Here is a 14,307-nt window from a genome sequence, read left to right as displayed (position 1 = left end):
TGGTTGTGTGCACACCTTGTAAGGTGTTCTTGATGTCCTCTCATTTCCTAGGAACTGCAATCTATGCAGCCCAGATTTGGTACAAGTCTCGTTTTAAAAGTGATGGAAAACCCCCGAATCCCTATGAATTACACCATGCAGCGCTGAATTGATGGGAAACTCTTCTTGTCCTCACTAGCAGGTTGATGGATTGTTCTCCTCTATCATAGCAGCTTCCCTCAAACCTGAGACAGCGCTGCAGACCTTTGATGAATGAGCACACCGTGTTGCTTTGGACAGAAAGTAAGGGAATTTCCGCAATGACAGCACAGATTAACAACTGAATAGATTGCATGAGAGGAATGTTAAAATTGGTTGGAAAAGGGATTAGGAAATAAGGTTAAACTATATAAATCAGAAAACAGTTCTGAGTGGAGGTTGCAATCTGCTCTTCCTCAGCCGTCAGGTGATGTCACGTCTCCTGGAGCTGCCCTCCTGCAGACCCACTGTGAAAAAAGGTCACACAGGTTTGCACATGGCTGGATGGAAGATAAAGCTTCTTATTTATATCATAGTAGATATCATGTGCATTTTTTGCAGGTGTTAAGGGAAAGAATTAGTCAAATATCCATGCTAGGATAATTAATAGAGTCACTGCAATGAAAAACGTGGTGGTGACGGATTTTATGATTATGAGAGAAGCATTTGTGTTTTCTTTACAGGGATATTCTTGCTAACAGCTGTGACATATTGCCTGTCTACTTGAAATAAACTCTTAAAAAATTGTGCTTAAAGATATACGGAACTAATCAAACACAAAAGAGCCTTTTATGGAATCCTCATTCAAAGTTTGTGACAGTCCATGGAGCAGGATACCAGAGGACTATCAGGTATAATTATTTTTATCTGTTCTGATCCCCACACTCACCACTATAACAGGAGCAGGAAAAAAAAATTATCTTTTGGCATAAGCCAAAAGTACTCTTACACTGACTCTATGCTGCCCCTGCTGGGGTTATATATATAGTGAGGCAAGATTTTATGCCTCCAGAGGGAATTCTCTGTCAGGAGCGTCAGCATAACAGAGCATTTCAGCAGACAGGTCTCACAGCTGTCAAGATTTGAATATAATCATAACAAAATTCAGCCATCCCTGTGGCATGTTTGCTGTGTTTTCCCACACAACTTGAAACAAGGATGAATGGTAAAGTACTTGTTCTTATTTTGCAAAAGATGCTTATTGCTTTTGAGTAGTAAATAAAGATGTTGTTCTCCCCAGGCAACAGCACGGGAATACCCAAGCTGCCTAATGGCTCTGTGCTCCTGCAGAAGCTGTTTCGGGTAGTTTTGTACACTGCACTTTCTGGCACAGAGATATTATGGCAGAAAATATCTGTCTGTAAATCAAGGGGGATCATTTTCAGACTGCCCAGCCCATAGGAGAGGGCTGGAATCGATGGGGCCCCCAGCAAGTGCCGTGGGTGAGGCTGGAGGGAACAGGCTGGCTTTGCTGCCTGGTTTCCGTAGGCCAGGTTGTGCAAGGGCTGGCTGGGAACAGGACCACAACTTTTTTTCCTGTATCACCAGCAAAATCTGATGTTTGAGAAATATGATTTGCATATTAAGAGATTTTTGATCTATCCCCCTTGGTAACTTTGGAGAAATGAAGGTTCGAAACTCCAGAATGACTTATCTTGGCTACTCTGCCACATATTTCTTTTTTTTTCCTCCCTCTCGCCTCCTCCCACCTCTGTTCAGTGCCCTTCCAGCCCAAATTCTCTTCTGTAAGAGAATTAGACACGTACTCATTTTCCATTCCAGACCTGAACTGACAGGGATAAAGCTTCTGAGATAATGAAGCAGGAGTTTCTCTTCCAAATCCCAAGGATTCCTATGGCCAGAAGGGCACAGGTTTTATGTAGCTGGTAAAAAGCAAACTCACAAACTAAATTTTTTTATTTATTTTATTTTTTAATTTCTCCTCCTTTTGGCAGCTTATTAGCATGTCTCCCTCAACCTTTCTTTGTCCAGGCTACGTAACTGCTGCTGTGTAGAAAGGCCCCCATGCTCCACCCCACAGAAATGAAGAACTCCTGCACTAGGGACATGTATTCACTATGCAGTGAAGAACTGCCAGGGAAGTTAATGTGATTTTGATGTACCCACACTGTCAAACTTGAGCCGTTGACAGAGGCTGGAGAAACACTACCTTTGTCCATACAGCAGGGAAGTGAGAATGAGATGAGGAAAGCCCAGTCCCCAGGAAGTGCGGCCCCATCTCACCACACAGCAGGACACACATTCCTCCTGCTGCCTGAGAGCACGCAGATGGGGGCAAGAATCTCCTGGATACTGCCCAGCCTCACGGCAGGGCTGTGGAGCACCTCTTTGGATGGAGACTTTTTGCAGATGTGCACTCGTACCACATTCTCCACGTAGCAGCCATGAACTGCCTGGTTGTGTCCCAAACACCCAACCAAACAGCTCTTGCTCCTGCTTTGCCCCATCTCTGTCCCACAGATTCTTCCAGGGAACAACCTTCTTCCGCAGAAGGGAATGCTTTAATTTGGAATAGTTTTATTTGGGATGTTTCTGTTTATTTTGTTAATATTTTTCATTTCACGTACATGAAGTTTTCAGTGTTTGACAGCACTAGAGAGAAGAAACTGTGAAAGGACTTTCTAAAGAAAGAAAGAAGAATGAGACATCATAATTGCACTAAAAGGCTTGACAGGTATGTGTGCGTTTTTCCAGGGGCACAAAAATTTAAAGATGCCCTCTTTTACCCCAAATTCAGGGAAGAAATCTAAGCAGTGTTTCCACAGAGTCATGCCTCTATCTTACCTTCAGACCTGGTTGGCAGGTGCAGAGCAGCAGTTTCACCCTAGAGTCATACCTACACTTGAGACAAATAAATGACCTTTTTCAACATTTAAGGTTCTAAAAAATCATCTTAAAAAGGAAGAAAAAATAGTGAAAAAATAGCTTTTTTATTATTATTTAGTGTTTTGACCAACATTCCCCAAGCAATTAGGATCCTAGTGTTTGCTCTTGCAGCATTGATCCCTGTGCTGCTCCTAGGGTGGTAGCACCCAAGGTACTAACGGGAGTACCATTATCATCCTGGACTGTTTGCATTTTATGGCCTCAGCCCCTGTAGTAGGTCCCAGGTGACTCTCAGTGCTGCTGAGATTCCACATGGGCATTTATAAAAACAGACAGCTTCTTCTGCATGTGCAATACTCAGGCAGGAGCGTGAGTCCCTCTCCCTCTGCCTCTTGTGCCTAAGGACTCCGGCCAAGCAGAGGTAAGGGCATCTGAGGCAGCCGTGTGTTTCCATGCCAGTCTCAGTTCATCACTGATGTTTTAATTTTGTAAGCGTCGTTTTCCATTCAGATTTTGTAATCAGGGAAACAAAGCTATCAGGGATAACTTTGTTTCACAGTTTGCTTGCTTATCTCTCATTGCACTTTCCTGCAGCTGTTTCATGCTCTCCATCCATCCACCAATGCCCTTCAAACCCATCACCTAGCCACCCAGCCAGCTATTGCCAGCACAGCCTTGACTGCCTCTCCATCAATCCATCCATCCATTCACATTCATTTTCATCACCTCTTCCCACTGTACTGTTTGCTCTCTGTTTTCTCCACTGCTCATGTGCCTCTTGCCATGTCAAAGGGACACTGCAGGGGGTGCAAGTACAAGATATCCACTGGAAGAGGGAGCAAACATTTCTGCAGAGAGCAGTATCCAGTGATATAATTGCATATTTCAGACAGGACTTGAGGCTCTGTAGCCAAATGCTGAGAACTGCTTTTTCATGGGTCTTTCACAAACCACAGATTATGTCCCATCTGCTGATGGGACGATGTCTTGATCCTGTCCCTGAAGCGGCTGGTGCTGAGCACGCTTGGAGATGGAACAACGCAGCAGGTGAAACAACTTCTCTGCTCCTGGCTTACAGGGGGCCTGGCAGATGGTGCTGCGAGGCGCGGCTGAGCAAGGATTACTCTCTGTCAACAGGCTCCATGTTCATCCTTCTGGGCAGGGGCTGAGCATCCACCAGAGCCAGAGCACCCACGCCTCCCCCATGGCACAGCACCGAGCTGCATGTGGAAATTCATTCGAGTGCAGAGGCATGGCTCGTGTGCCTCACCAAGGACAAAAATAAAAGGAGGGTGGGAGGAGCAGACGAGGGATATTCCTTCCTCAGCCTCAGCATGGAGTAGTCAGGCTGAACAGGATGAAGCTGGAGGGGCACGGGGGGGAGAGGATGGGATGCCCAGCCTCTGGGGTGGTCTCCAGCCCTGCGGGTGGAGGACTGGTCCCCAGCACAGAAGTCCCTCTCTGTGCTGCGATGCTAGCTGGTAAGGAAAGCCATTCTTTTTGCAGTTTTATTAGTATTGTCTCAGGCAAGAGCACTTGATACACAGAGTGAGAAGCATAGCCTTTTTTTTTTTTTTTTTTTTGCTGGTAGTCTGAAGCACATTTACAGATTATGAAGATGAGGAGCATGTTAAAGTCTGAAAACCAAAATTCAAGTACCTAAATCTATATTTTCATGTTTAAGATAACTACAGCACCCTGGAAAGCTGTATGCTAATTGAGCTTATCAAGCTAATTATTTAGCTGGCAAAGTAAAGAGTGGAGGCACAGATGTCTGGAGCTTTGTCTGAGAAGTGGGGCAGTTGGAAATAGACTAATTCCATTTTTCATGGCACATTAATGAATTTAGCCACATGCCCTCCAATTAAACAATACTGTGTTCCTTGTTTGCATAGGCAGATGGAGTGTGAATTCCTTGAGTGCTGAGTGCTGGAAAAGTTTAACTTCTTTCTCATCGGCTATTGCAGCCCCTGAAAAGAGCAGCAGACAAGCCAAGCAAATCATTTGCATAGGCTGGAGGAATGTTTTACAACGTTTGTGTTTTACCTGCAGCTCCAAAAGGTGCAGACCCTGTAGCCTGAGTTTAAGCCCTTTCAGCACTGCATTGCTTTTGTGAGTTGTGCTTCACAGCGCTCTGCATTTCCCCGAGGAATCTGTGGGCTGTGGCTTGGAAGCTCTGTGCTGACAGCTCTGCAGCAGAAAAGAGCTCTCTTTGAGGAAGCATTGCTTAATCTTACCCATAACTGCTAGCTGTAAAAACAACATTCCTGCTAAGAATTGTAGTTTCTGTATATATTACTAACACACATATCAGCTGAAATACCCGTCGCTTTGAGTAGCTTGATGGGCTGTCACTGGGAGCTGTAGTAATGACAACAAAGACTAGACTAGTAAATAATCTCTGAAGTGAAGGGAAATGGTAGCGTTCTAAATTCACCAGTGCCTTAACAAAGTTAGACTTAAGGGAATGACCATGTCCCCTTGGGGGTCAGAGTGGGTGACAGATGAATTTCAGTAACTGCTCTGTTTCTGTACCTCCCAGAGACCAGGGTGAAGGACTCACAGAAGCACCGAATGCTTTGGGTTGGAAGGGGCCTTAGAGCCCACCCAATGTCCCCTCCGTGGGCAGGGACCCCTCCCACCTGCCCAAAGCCCCATCCAGCCTGGCCTTGAACTTTAATGCAGGAGCCCAGCCCCATCCTGCCAGGTGCTGTACAGCCACAAGACAGAGGAAATCGCAGCCTTTCCCCTTCCCCTTCAGCTTACAGGTGGGATGAGGATTGCAAAGGGTGCAGGTGGAGGACAGGAGGACAAGCAAACTGCGTCTGCCATGAGCTCTGCCGTGGTGAAAGCTCAGCGGCGGGGCAGGGGCAGCAGCAGGGGTTCACAAGGAGCTGCAGGCAGGGCATCCTGCACTGGATGAAGGGCACAAATATGATAATCCAGCGAGCTGAGGGAGCTGGCCGGGCAGGTGTACCATGCACACGGACAGGCAGAGGGCTGGGGACACCGACAGCACCCCGCGTGGAGCAGCACAGGGTGAGCTGTGCGCACCAGGGACTGAGCATGGAGGTACGAAAAAGGCTGGGGGACGGGGGGAAGCCGCAGACAGCCTGCTGAGCCCACGCAGAGAGCCCCAGAAGGACCTGGTGGAGCTGGAGAGCAGGGCCTGCGTGCCCGGGGAGGCAGGCCATGTGGTCTGGAGACTGGGAGGAGAGGCTGCAGCAATGTCCTGGGAGGGATGCAGCCCCGCTGTAACAAATAATGTTATTATCTGTGATTATCTACCGTACAGGTGAGGAGCCTGGGGGAAGCAGGAACCAGGGGCTGCGCCAGCACTGCCACATGCTAATCGCTGCTCTGGCACGTCTTCAAGGAAGAGAGAAGAAATGAGATCTTCACGACAATCCCCCAGACTGTGTCTGGCCAGTGGTTTGTTTTCATTGCTCTGTGAAATCTAAACCTGCTCTACATTTGAGTTGTTTATGGGAAAGGGTCCCGTAGCCCATGCCCAGGGCGAGCATGTCCCCAGGGAACAGCAGCCATGCCCTGGCTTTCCTGCTGGCAGGCATCCCTGGGGTGGCTTGTTTCCACCGCTGGGTTTTCATTCCTTTTGGTCTGATGTATCTGATTGCAATGCTGGGAAATGGCATCATCCTGCTGGTTGTGAGAGCCCATCACAGCCTCCATGAGCCCATGTACTACCTCCTTTCGATGCTGGCTACCACAGACCTGGGCCTGACTCTGTCCACCCTGCCCACCGTGCTGTGTGTCTTCTGGTTCCATGCCAGAGAGATCAGCTTCCCAGTCTGCCTCGCCCAGATGTTCTTCATCCACGCCTTCTCCTTCATGGAGTCCTCAGTGCTTCTGGCCATGGCCTTTGATCGCTACGTGGCCGTCTGCTTCCCGCTGAGGTACTCCTCCATCCTCACTGGGGCCAGGATTGCGAAGATCGGGCTGGGGATCGTTGGCCGATGCACTCTGACACTGCTTCCGTTAATCTGCCTTCTTACACGGCTGCCTTTCTGCAGGGCCCATGTGCTTTCTCACCCCTATTGCCTGCACCAGGACATGATACGGCTGGCATGCACAGATGCCACCTTGAACAGCCTGTATGGCTTAACTCTGGTGTCGATGGTGATCCTAGACTCGCTGCTCATCGCCTTCTCCTACGCCATGATCATTAGGACCGTGCTGGGCATCACCTCCAGAGAGGAGCAGGCCAGAGCCCTAAACATTTGTGTCGCTCACTTCTGTGCTGTCCTCATCTTCTACATCCCTTTGGCTGGCCTCTCCATTATACACCGGTACGGGAAGAATGCTGCACCCATGAGCCACGCTCTCATGGCCAATGTCTACCTTTTTGTCCCACCCGTGTTGAACCCCATTCTCTACAGCATGAAAAACAAGGCCATTCGCAGGGGCTTCCTCAGGCTCCTGTGTCAAAGAGTGGCCTGGCCTGGCCATGGCTGGAGGCATTAAGAGGGACACTTGCCCATATGAAATGCCCAGAAAAAGTGCAAGGTCAAACATAAGCAGGAGTTTAAGAGAGCTTAAATGTAACGGGAAGAGCACCTTGCAAATAATGCTGACAGCTGAATGCATCCACAGCAGGAATTCATCTAGGAAATGGGTAGGCTGCTTGGTGACCAAGGTGGGCTTCATGGCAGGTGGCTCAGAAGCTCTAGATTAGTTTGAAATTGGCATGGAGGAGAGATTGCACCAAATAAACATCAGTGAATTATCCATAACTCTCAGGACCAGGTGTCGCTCACCTGAATCTGGAAGGAACTTGGATGTGAAACTGCAGAGCTGCCGGGCAGGGCGCGTGACTATTTCAAATGGCCATGATGCTGGAGGATGGGCAATCATCCCTTTTACTCTACCTGCAAAAAGGGGCTTCACTGAGTTCCTAAGACCTACTGACGGGGGGGGGGGGGGGGGGGGGGGGCATGGGAGGGGGAGGTGGCAATTTCTGTTCCTGGCTGTGATAAAGAATAAGGTCATTAAACATACTGGTGAACACAACTGGGTAAAACTCTTGAAGAGTCAGCCAGGTTACTACAATGGGAAATCCTGCCACAGCATCTAGGCTTCTGTGAGGGTTGCTCCAACTGGAGGGATCTCGTGGACATAATGCACCTGGATGTCCCCAAAAACTTTGACTAAAAAAATTACTTTGGAAGGGAAGTGGAAGAAACCCTCTTCCAGGGAAGAAACTCTCCTCTGTGGGAAGTTGATAAATTAAAGGTTCATTATTTTCAGTCCAGCTTCCCCAAAGGATGTCTCCTAGGGCTCATTTTATTCTACATTTTCATCATCCTGGACAAGGGAGTGCACAGTGAATGCTCAAAGCTTGCAAATGACACAAGGTCAGCCACTGTAGTGATTCAGTGTTCTGTATTTTTATAATATTGTTTAGACTTTCACTGCAATAGCAATAAATTTGGGGCTCCATGTATGTGTGCTTCCTTTTACTGTAACAAGCTTTTGAATGTACCACAGCCCTGGCACAGTGGGAGACTTGGTATCACCACCGTGTGGTAAGTTATTTTTCTCTGGGTCAGCCACAAGAGATGAGGAATCCATGAGACGTTGTTAAACCCAATGCTCTACCCTGCCCCAACCGCGGAGGGGGGCTCAGCCTGCGGAAGGAGGCTTTGTGCTGTTAGGGTCACAGCAGCAAAACCTCATCAGGTAACCTGTAAAGCACCGATGGCCACTCGGTTCTCAGTCCAACTTGGAATGCATAGAGTATGCTTTGTTATTTTCCTGTGATTTTCATGTCCCCATTTATGCTTCAGTAAGTACCAGTGTTCCTGTATTGTTCTCAGTAATGACAGGTTTATGGAAGGGAAAAAAAGAAGCCAGGAATTTTCTTGGCCTTCTTAGCCCTGCCTGGGCCAGCGGATGCTCCAGCCCCAGTGAGGAAGCATCCTGCTTTTGATGACGGGCCCTATGCACAGCAGGACTGCAACCAGCACTGCCACGGGCATTCTGTTGTGTCCTAATCGCATGGCACTGCTTTGCCTTCCCGCTCCCTAACCATCCACCACAGCAATCCCATTCAGATCAAGCAGAGGGCGGTACGGGGAGCAGGCAGGGTCTTCTGGGGTGAAACCCACCCCAACTGTCTGCCTTAGGGTGGTCTGAGTTACTGACCAGGCTTGTCTTGATTAGTTTCCCTCCTGTGTAACAGTTTCAGGAGACTTGTCGGAGCTGGCTCTCCTGTTGCAGTAATGCAGATGGGATGGTGCAGCTGCAGTGCAGTGGTCCCCATACTTTTGGTGTCTAATTCTGCTCCCATTACAATGCGATGGTACCGTGAGCCCAGCGCTGCAGCAGTGATATTGCACGGGTGCCATTTCCCCTGGCTGCCAGGGATCTGCACTGAGACATCGGTTGGTTGGTCCAGGCAGAGCAGGTGAAGCATCCCGGCCACTGCATCTGCAACACCCCAGTGTGGGCTGGGTATGGGGAAGGGAAACGTCTGGTGACTTCCAGCTCCAGCAGCGCGAATCACAGCTGTTGGACATGTCCTGTCCCTGCTGGAAGTATCACCTGGCTGGAGCTGAGGGCTTGGCCATACACCCAATTCCTTAGATCTTCACAGCCCCATCCTAGCAGATCTGGCCACAGGTGTAAAAATCTTGGATAAACCACTATTGCACACACGTAGATCTATTCTCTAGTGCACGCAGAGATGGCTGAGCATGCCTGGGAAGCATTAGAAGTTACCTGCATAAGCTTCAGGACAGCTGCAGCCGACCCAGTGTCATAGAGAACACGAGAAACCCTCACCCCACACCTCCCTTGCTATGTCCTGCTTGTCTAAAGGGAAGTCCCATTAGCTTAGGATCCGCAGGCAGTCACAGCTCCTGCATTGTCGACCAGGAATGGGATAAATGTTTACAAGGCTGTAGATAGAGCAACACTCCTCTATGCAGCAAGGAGAGTGGTGGGGGCCTACAAACAGGGTGTACCTCACCAGCTACGTAAAGAGTTTAAAGGTTCATGATTCTCAACAAACAGGTGATAGGATGGATGTGGTGGTTTTGCCTTGCTAGGCAGCTGAGCTCCACCACAACCGCTCTCTCACTCCCCGTCCTGAGAAGAGGGGAAGAAGAAAAAGAAAGAAACAACTCACAGGTTGAGATAAGGATACTTTAATTAAAGTAAAAATAATTATTAAGGGGAAATTATTATTAATTAAATAATAATACTAAAGGAAAAAGGGAAAGGAGAAAAGGGGGAAAAAATTAAGCAAAGGCCGTACGGAAGTGCAGAGGAAAGAAATTCCTCTCTCCTTCCCCCCATCGAGCGATGCTTGACCACATCCTTGCAGCAGGGCCTCAACGCACGCAGCCGCTGTTCGGGGAGGACAGATGTTTTCACAATGAGAGCCCTGCTCTGCCCTCTTCTTCCTTTTCCCACCTTTTATTGCCGAGCGTGACCCTCACGGACCCTCACGGCATGGGATATCCCTCTGGTGGGTTTAGGTCAGCCGCCTGGTGACGGCCCCTGCCCACCCCCCTGCCCACCCCCAGCCTGCTGGCTCTGGGGGTTGGAGGAGTCCCGGTGCGGTGCCAGCAGTGCTCAGCAGCAGGCACAGCACCGCTGTGGTACCAGGGCTGCTCTAGCTACACGTGCAGAGCACAGCGCTGCATGGGCTGCTGCAGGGAAAGGTGACTCCATCCCAGCCAGACTCCATACAATGGAGTAGACAGTACTTAAACTATTATTCACCAGGTGCTCTAACATGTGCAAACCTTGTGTCTTCTCTGTATGACATCAGTGCCTTCTTGTAGTGAGAAATTTGTGTTTATCTCTGAGAAACAGTTTAGTCTTTACGCTGTAAATAATGAGATTTAGTACAGGAAGTACAAGGATTACTACAAGGAGTAGATATTGGCCATGAAGACATGAACCAGAGGAGAGGCATGTTTCCCAAACCTTTACACAATAGACAAGCAAATCATCAGGATATAATAAATCAAAACAGGCCAGCTATGAGAGACATAGGTGTTCAGGGCCTTGACATTCTCTTCCTTTGATGCAATACTCACTGTAGTCTTAATGATCATGATGTGGGACAGCATGATAGACAGCAAGGCTAGCCCACAGGTGGCCAGGAGGACAAATAAACCATACATGCTACTCACCTTGACATCTTCATAGGACAGCTGAATGAAGTTGGGTGCATACACAATCACAGGGCCATTAATGTTAGAAAAGACCTCCAATATCATCTGGTCCAACCACCCGCCTACCACCAATGTCACCCACTAAGCCATGTCCCCAAGCACCATGTCCAACCTTTCCTTGAACACCCCCAGGGACGGTGACCCCACCACCTCCCTGGGCAACTCGTCCCTGTGCCTGACCGCTCTTTCTGAGAAGAAATGTCACCTCATTTCCAGCCTGAACCTCCCTGGCACAACTTGAGTGGTCCAGCACTTGTGACCAGAAGAACAGAGGGCAGTAGGCACCGTTCATCTTTCCTTTCCTTTCCTTTCCTTTCCTTTCCTTTCCTTTCCTTTCCTTTCCTTTCCTTTCCTTTCCTTTCCTTTCCTTTCCTTTCCTTTCCTTTCCTTTCCTTTCCTTTCCTTTCCTTTCCTTTCCTTTCCTTTCCTTTCCTTTCCTTCCCTTTCCTTCCCTTCCCTTCCCTCCTTCCCTTCCCTTCCCTTCCCTTCCCTTCCCTTCCCTTCCCTTCCCTTCCCTTCCTTCCCTTCCCTTCCCTTCCCTTCCCTTCCCTTCCCTTCCCTTCCCTTCCCTTCCCTTCCCTTCCCTTCCCTTCCTTCCTTCCCTTCCCTTCCCTTCCCTTCCCTTCCCTTCCCTTCCCTTCCCTTCCCTTCCCTTCCCTTCCCTTCCCTTCCCTTCCCTTCCCTTCCCTTCCCTTCCCTTCCCTTCCCTTCCCTTCCCTTCCCTTCCCTTCCCTTCCCTTCCCTTCCCTTCCCTTCCTTCCCTTCCCTTCCCTTCCCTTCCCTTCCCTTCCCTTCCCTTCCCTTCCCTTCCCTTCCCTTCCCCTTCCCTTCCCTTCCCTTCCCTTCCCTTCCCTTCCCTTCCCTTCCCTTCCCTTCCCTTCCTTCCCTTCCCTTCCCTTCCCTTCCCTTCCCTTCCCTTCCCTTCCCTTCCCTTCCCTTCCCTTCCCTTCCCTTCCCTTCCCTTCCCTTCCCTTCCCTTCCCTTCCCTTCCCTTCCCTTCCCTTCCCTTCCCTCCCTTCCCTTCCCTTCCCTTCCTTCCCTTCCCTTCCCTTCCCTTCCTTCCTTCCCTTCCCTTCCTTCCCTTCCCTTCCCTTCCCTTCCCTTCCCTTCCCTTCCCTTCCCTTCCCTTCCCTTCCCTTCCCTTCCCTTCCCTTCCCTTCCCTTCCCTTCCCTTCCCTTCCCTTCCCTTCCCTTCCCTTCCCTTCCCTTCCCTTCCCTTCCCTTCCCTTCCCTTCCCTTCCCTTCCCTTCCCTTCCCTTCCCTTCCCTTCCCTTTCCCTAAAAGTAAATCTGGCAGCAAAGACTCGATATGCGTGCCTTTGCACCAGATAGTGCTGCAACGTTTGGCAGGATCCAGGCAACAGGCATTCACCAGCTGTGAACATCTGCTAGCCTGAGAGCAAAAGGTTTTGGACTTGGGTGTTCTCACATGCAGAAGTGCAAATGCTATTTTCTGGTATAAATGAAGTAAACAATGACCAAACCACAAGCTTGTAGCCCCGTGGTGCACAGGAAACATTTCTGGGTTCTGGGAAAAGAAGATTTCAGTCCCACATGGCCACCTTGCCAAGCTGTAACACAGGCAAGGATTGTTCTTTCCTACAGGTCACTTTTCCCTCACCTGGGCACAGGGGCCTGCAGTGCAGCTCTCAGCATCTCAGCTGGTTGTTGGGGCTCCACAGCCACCGAGGGGACAGGCACTGCCAGAAGGCTGTTCACCTTACCCCGATGTCTCCCCAGTCAGACAAATGGTGCTTACTGCCCCCTGACAAGGAAAGGGTCTGGGGGTAAACGGTTCTTCATTACATGTGCATCCTCCCATTGAAGGCAATATTCACTTCAACACTTACACTGCAGCAGCACTAACAAAGTTATGAGAAATTATCTAACAGATGACATAGGAAAAGCAGCCCAGAAAGAGCAGATAACTTTTTTAAATATGGAGCAATCCCTAAATGTGACCTGTCTGAGCATCTTGCCCCCAGGCCTCCAGTGAATGTGTATTTATATTGCTGCTTCCCAAAATCCCATGGGACTCTCACAGACTCACTTGGCACATCTGTTTTTTTGTTTGTTTGTTGATTGATTGGTTTTCTGATCCACTGTCTCAAAGGAAATGATGCAAACATGCTGGTAACAGTGAAAACCAGTGTCAGGTCAGAGGCTACCGCGGAACTGCCTTGGGTTAACACCAGCAGCTAAATGGGACTAGAAACTAGGTATGCAATTAAAGCAGGACTTGAATGTGGTGTTCAGGAGACAGGAGGAAATGTTCCTGGAATCCCCTCTGGGGGAGCAGGGAAATGTGAAAACAAGAGGAGAGAGTGAAGGTGGGAAAACCTTCCTCTACGGGCAGCTGTGACCTCAGGCACCATTGACAGGAGATCGGCCTCCTGCAAGCACCGAGCTGCCAACCCACACGTTCAGGTTTGGCCTTCTTCAGTAGTGGGACCATTTTTCAACTTCGGGCTTCAAAGCACCACCCCAAAGCCATGCTGTCCCACGAAAGTGTGCTTGGGTCCCTGGTTTTGGTACAGACCTCCACATCCGTGATCCTTCCCACCACCCTCTCCAGACAGCCTGCAGGAAGAGCTAGCGCTGACGGCAGGGCACTCCTCTCCCCTCTCGCCCCAGTGACCACCCCAGCCCTACTGCACAGTGATCCAGATTTCTCTGCCAGCTCTGTTTATTTGCAGAGAAGGAATCCTACAGTCGTAGCCTAAGCTGTTGGTGCTATCTGATATTATGTGATGGTGACGGCTTGTGTGCGTGTATCTCATAGGTTGCAAGGCGCTAGATAAGTCGGCCAGCCACCTTTACACGTCTGATCAACAAAGCTCCCCTGCTGTCATTTCACACCTCTCCCACTGCCACCAGAGGAGACAATGCAGTGAACTGGATGGACATTGATCTGAGATAAGGGCATGAAAATGAAAATAATCACATTTTTTATGTGTCCTGCAGAAAAATGGGGGTTCTGCCTCACCAGGGTGGTTGCAGGTGGGGATCAATCCACCAGAAATGGTGCAGCCCTGCTTTATCACGAGTGCTCTGAGGCTGGCTCGTAGACAAACTGCAGTCGTGTCTCTGCTCCACTGCCTTGCCCTGCCTGTTGCCTCCGGTCTGTGAAGCACTGCTTCTGCTCTGTCTGAAGGAAAAGAATGAACTGAGTTGTAATTTAAGTATTTCACTGAAATGGAGTTGACAATATTTCTTTCCCGTCTTGTCTGCAGCCTAAC

General features: G+C 49.4%; 1 protein-coding gene across 2 annotated transcripts; it reads left to right on the top strand.

The window, feature by feature from the left end:
- Positions 1–4,163: 4,163 nt before the first annotated feature.
- LOC308182117 (olfactory receptor 51G2-like) lies at positions 4,164–8,310 on the top strand. 2 transcript variants are annotated; one of them, XM_080566199.1, is made up of 2 exons: positions 4,164–4,346; positions 6,161–8,310. In XM_080566199.1, exon 2 carries the CDS (start codon positions 6,373–6,375, stop codon positions 7,345–7,347), a length of 975 nt encoding a protein of 324 aa, XP_080422325.1. In that variant the 5' UTR covers positions 4,164–4,346; positions 6,161–6,372; the 3' UTR covers positions 7,348–8,310. The 2 variants fall into 2 exon arrangements, with proteins under 2 accessions (XP_080422325.1, XP_080422326.1); XM_080566200.1 differs by having other exon boundaries at positions 4,164–5,937.
- The last annotated feature ends 5,997 nt before the right edge of the window (positions 8,311–14,307 follow it).

The sequence above is a fragment of the Anser brachyrhynchus genome, assembly GCF_964034855.1.
Source record: "Anser brachyrhynchus genome assembly, chromosome: 1".
Classification (NCBI taxonomy): domain Eukaryota; kingdom Metazoa; phylum Chordata; class Aves; order Anseriformes; family Anatidae; genus Anser; species Anser brachyrhynchus.
Note: the sequence above shows the minus strand (reverse complement) of the source record. Positions and strands in the feature narration are given on the sequence as shown.

Excerpts from the sequence above, each read along its gene's own strand:
- LOC308182117 (XM_080566199.1), top strand. The coding sequence starts at position 6,373 with ATGCCCAGGGCGAGCATGTCCCCAGGGAACAGCAGCCATGCCCTGGCT.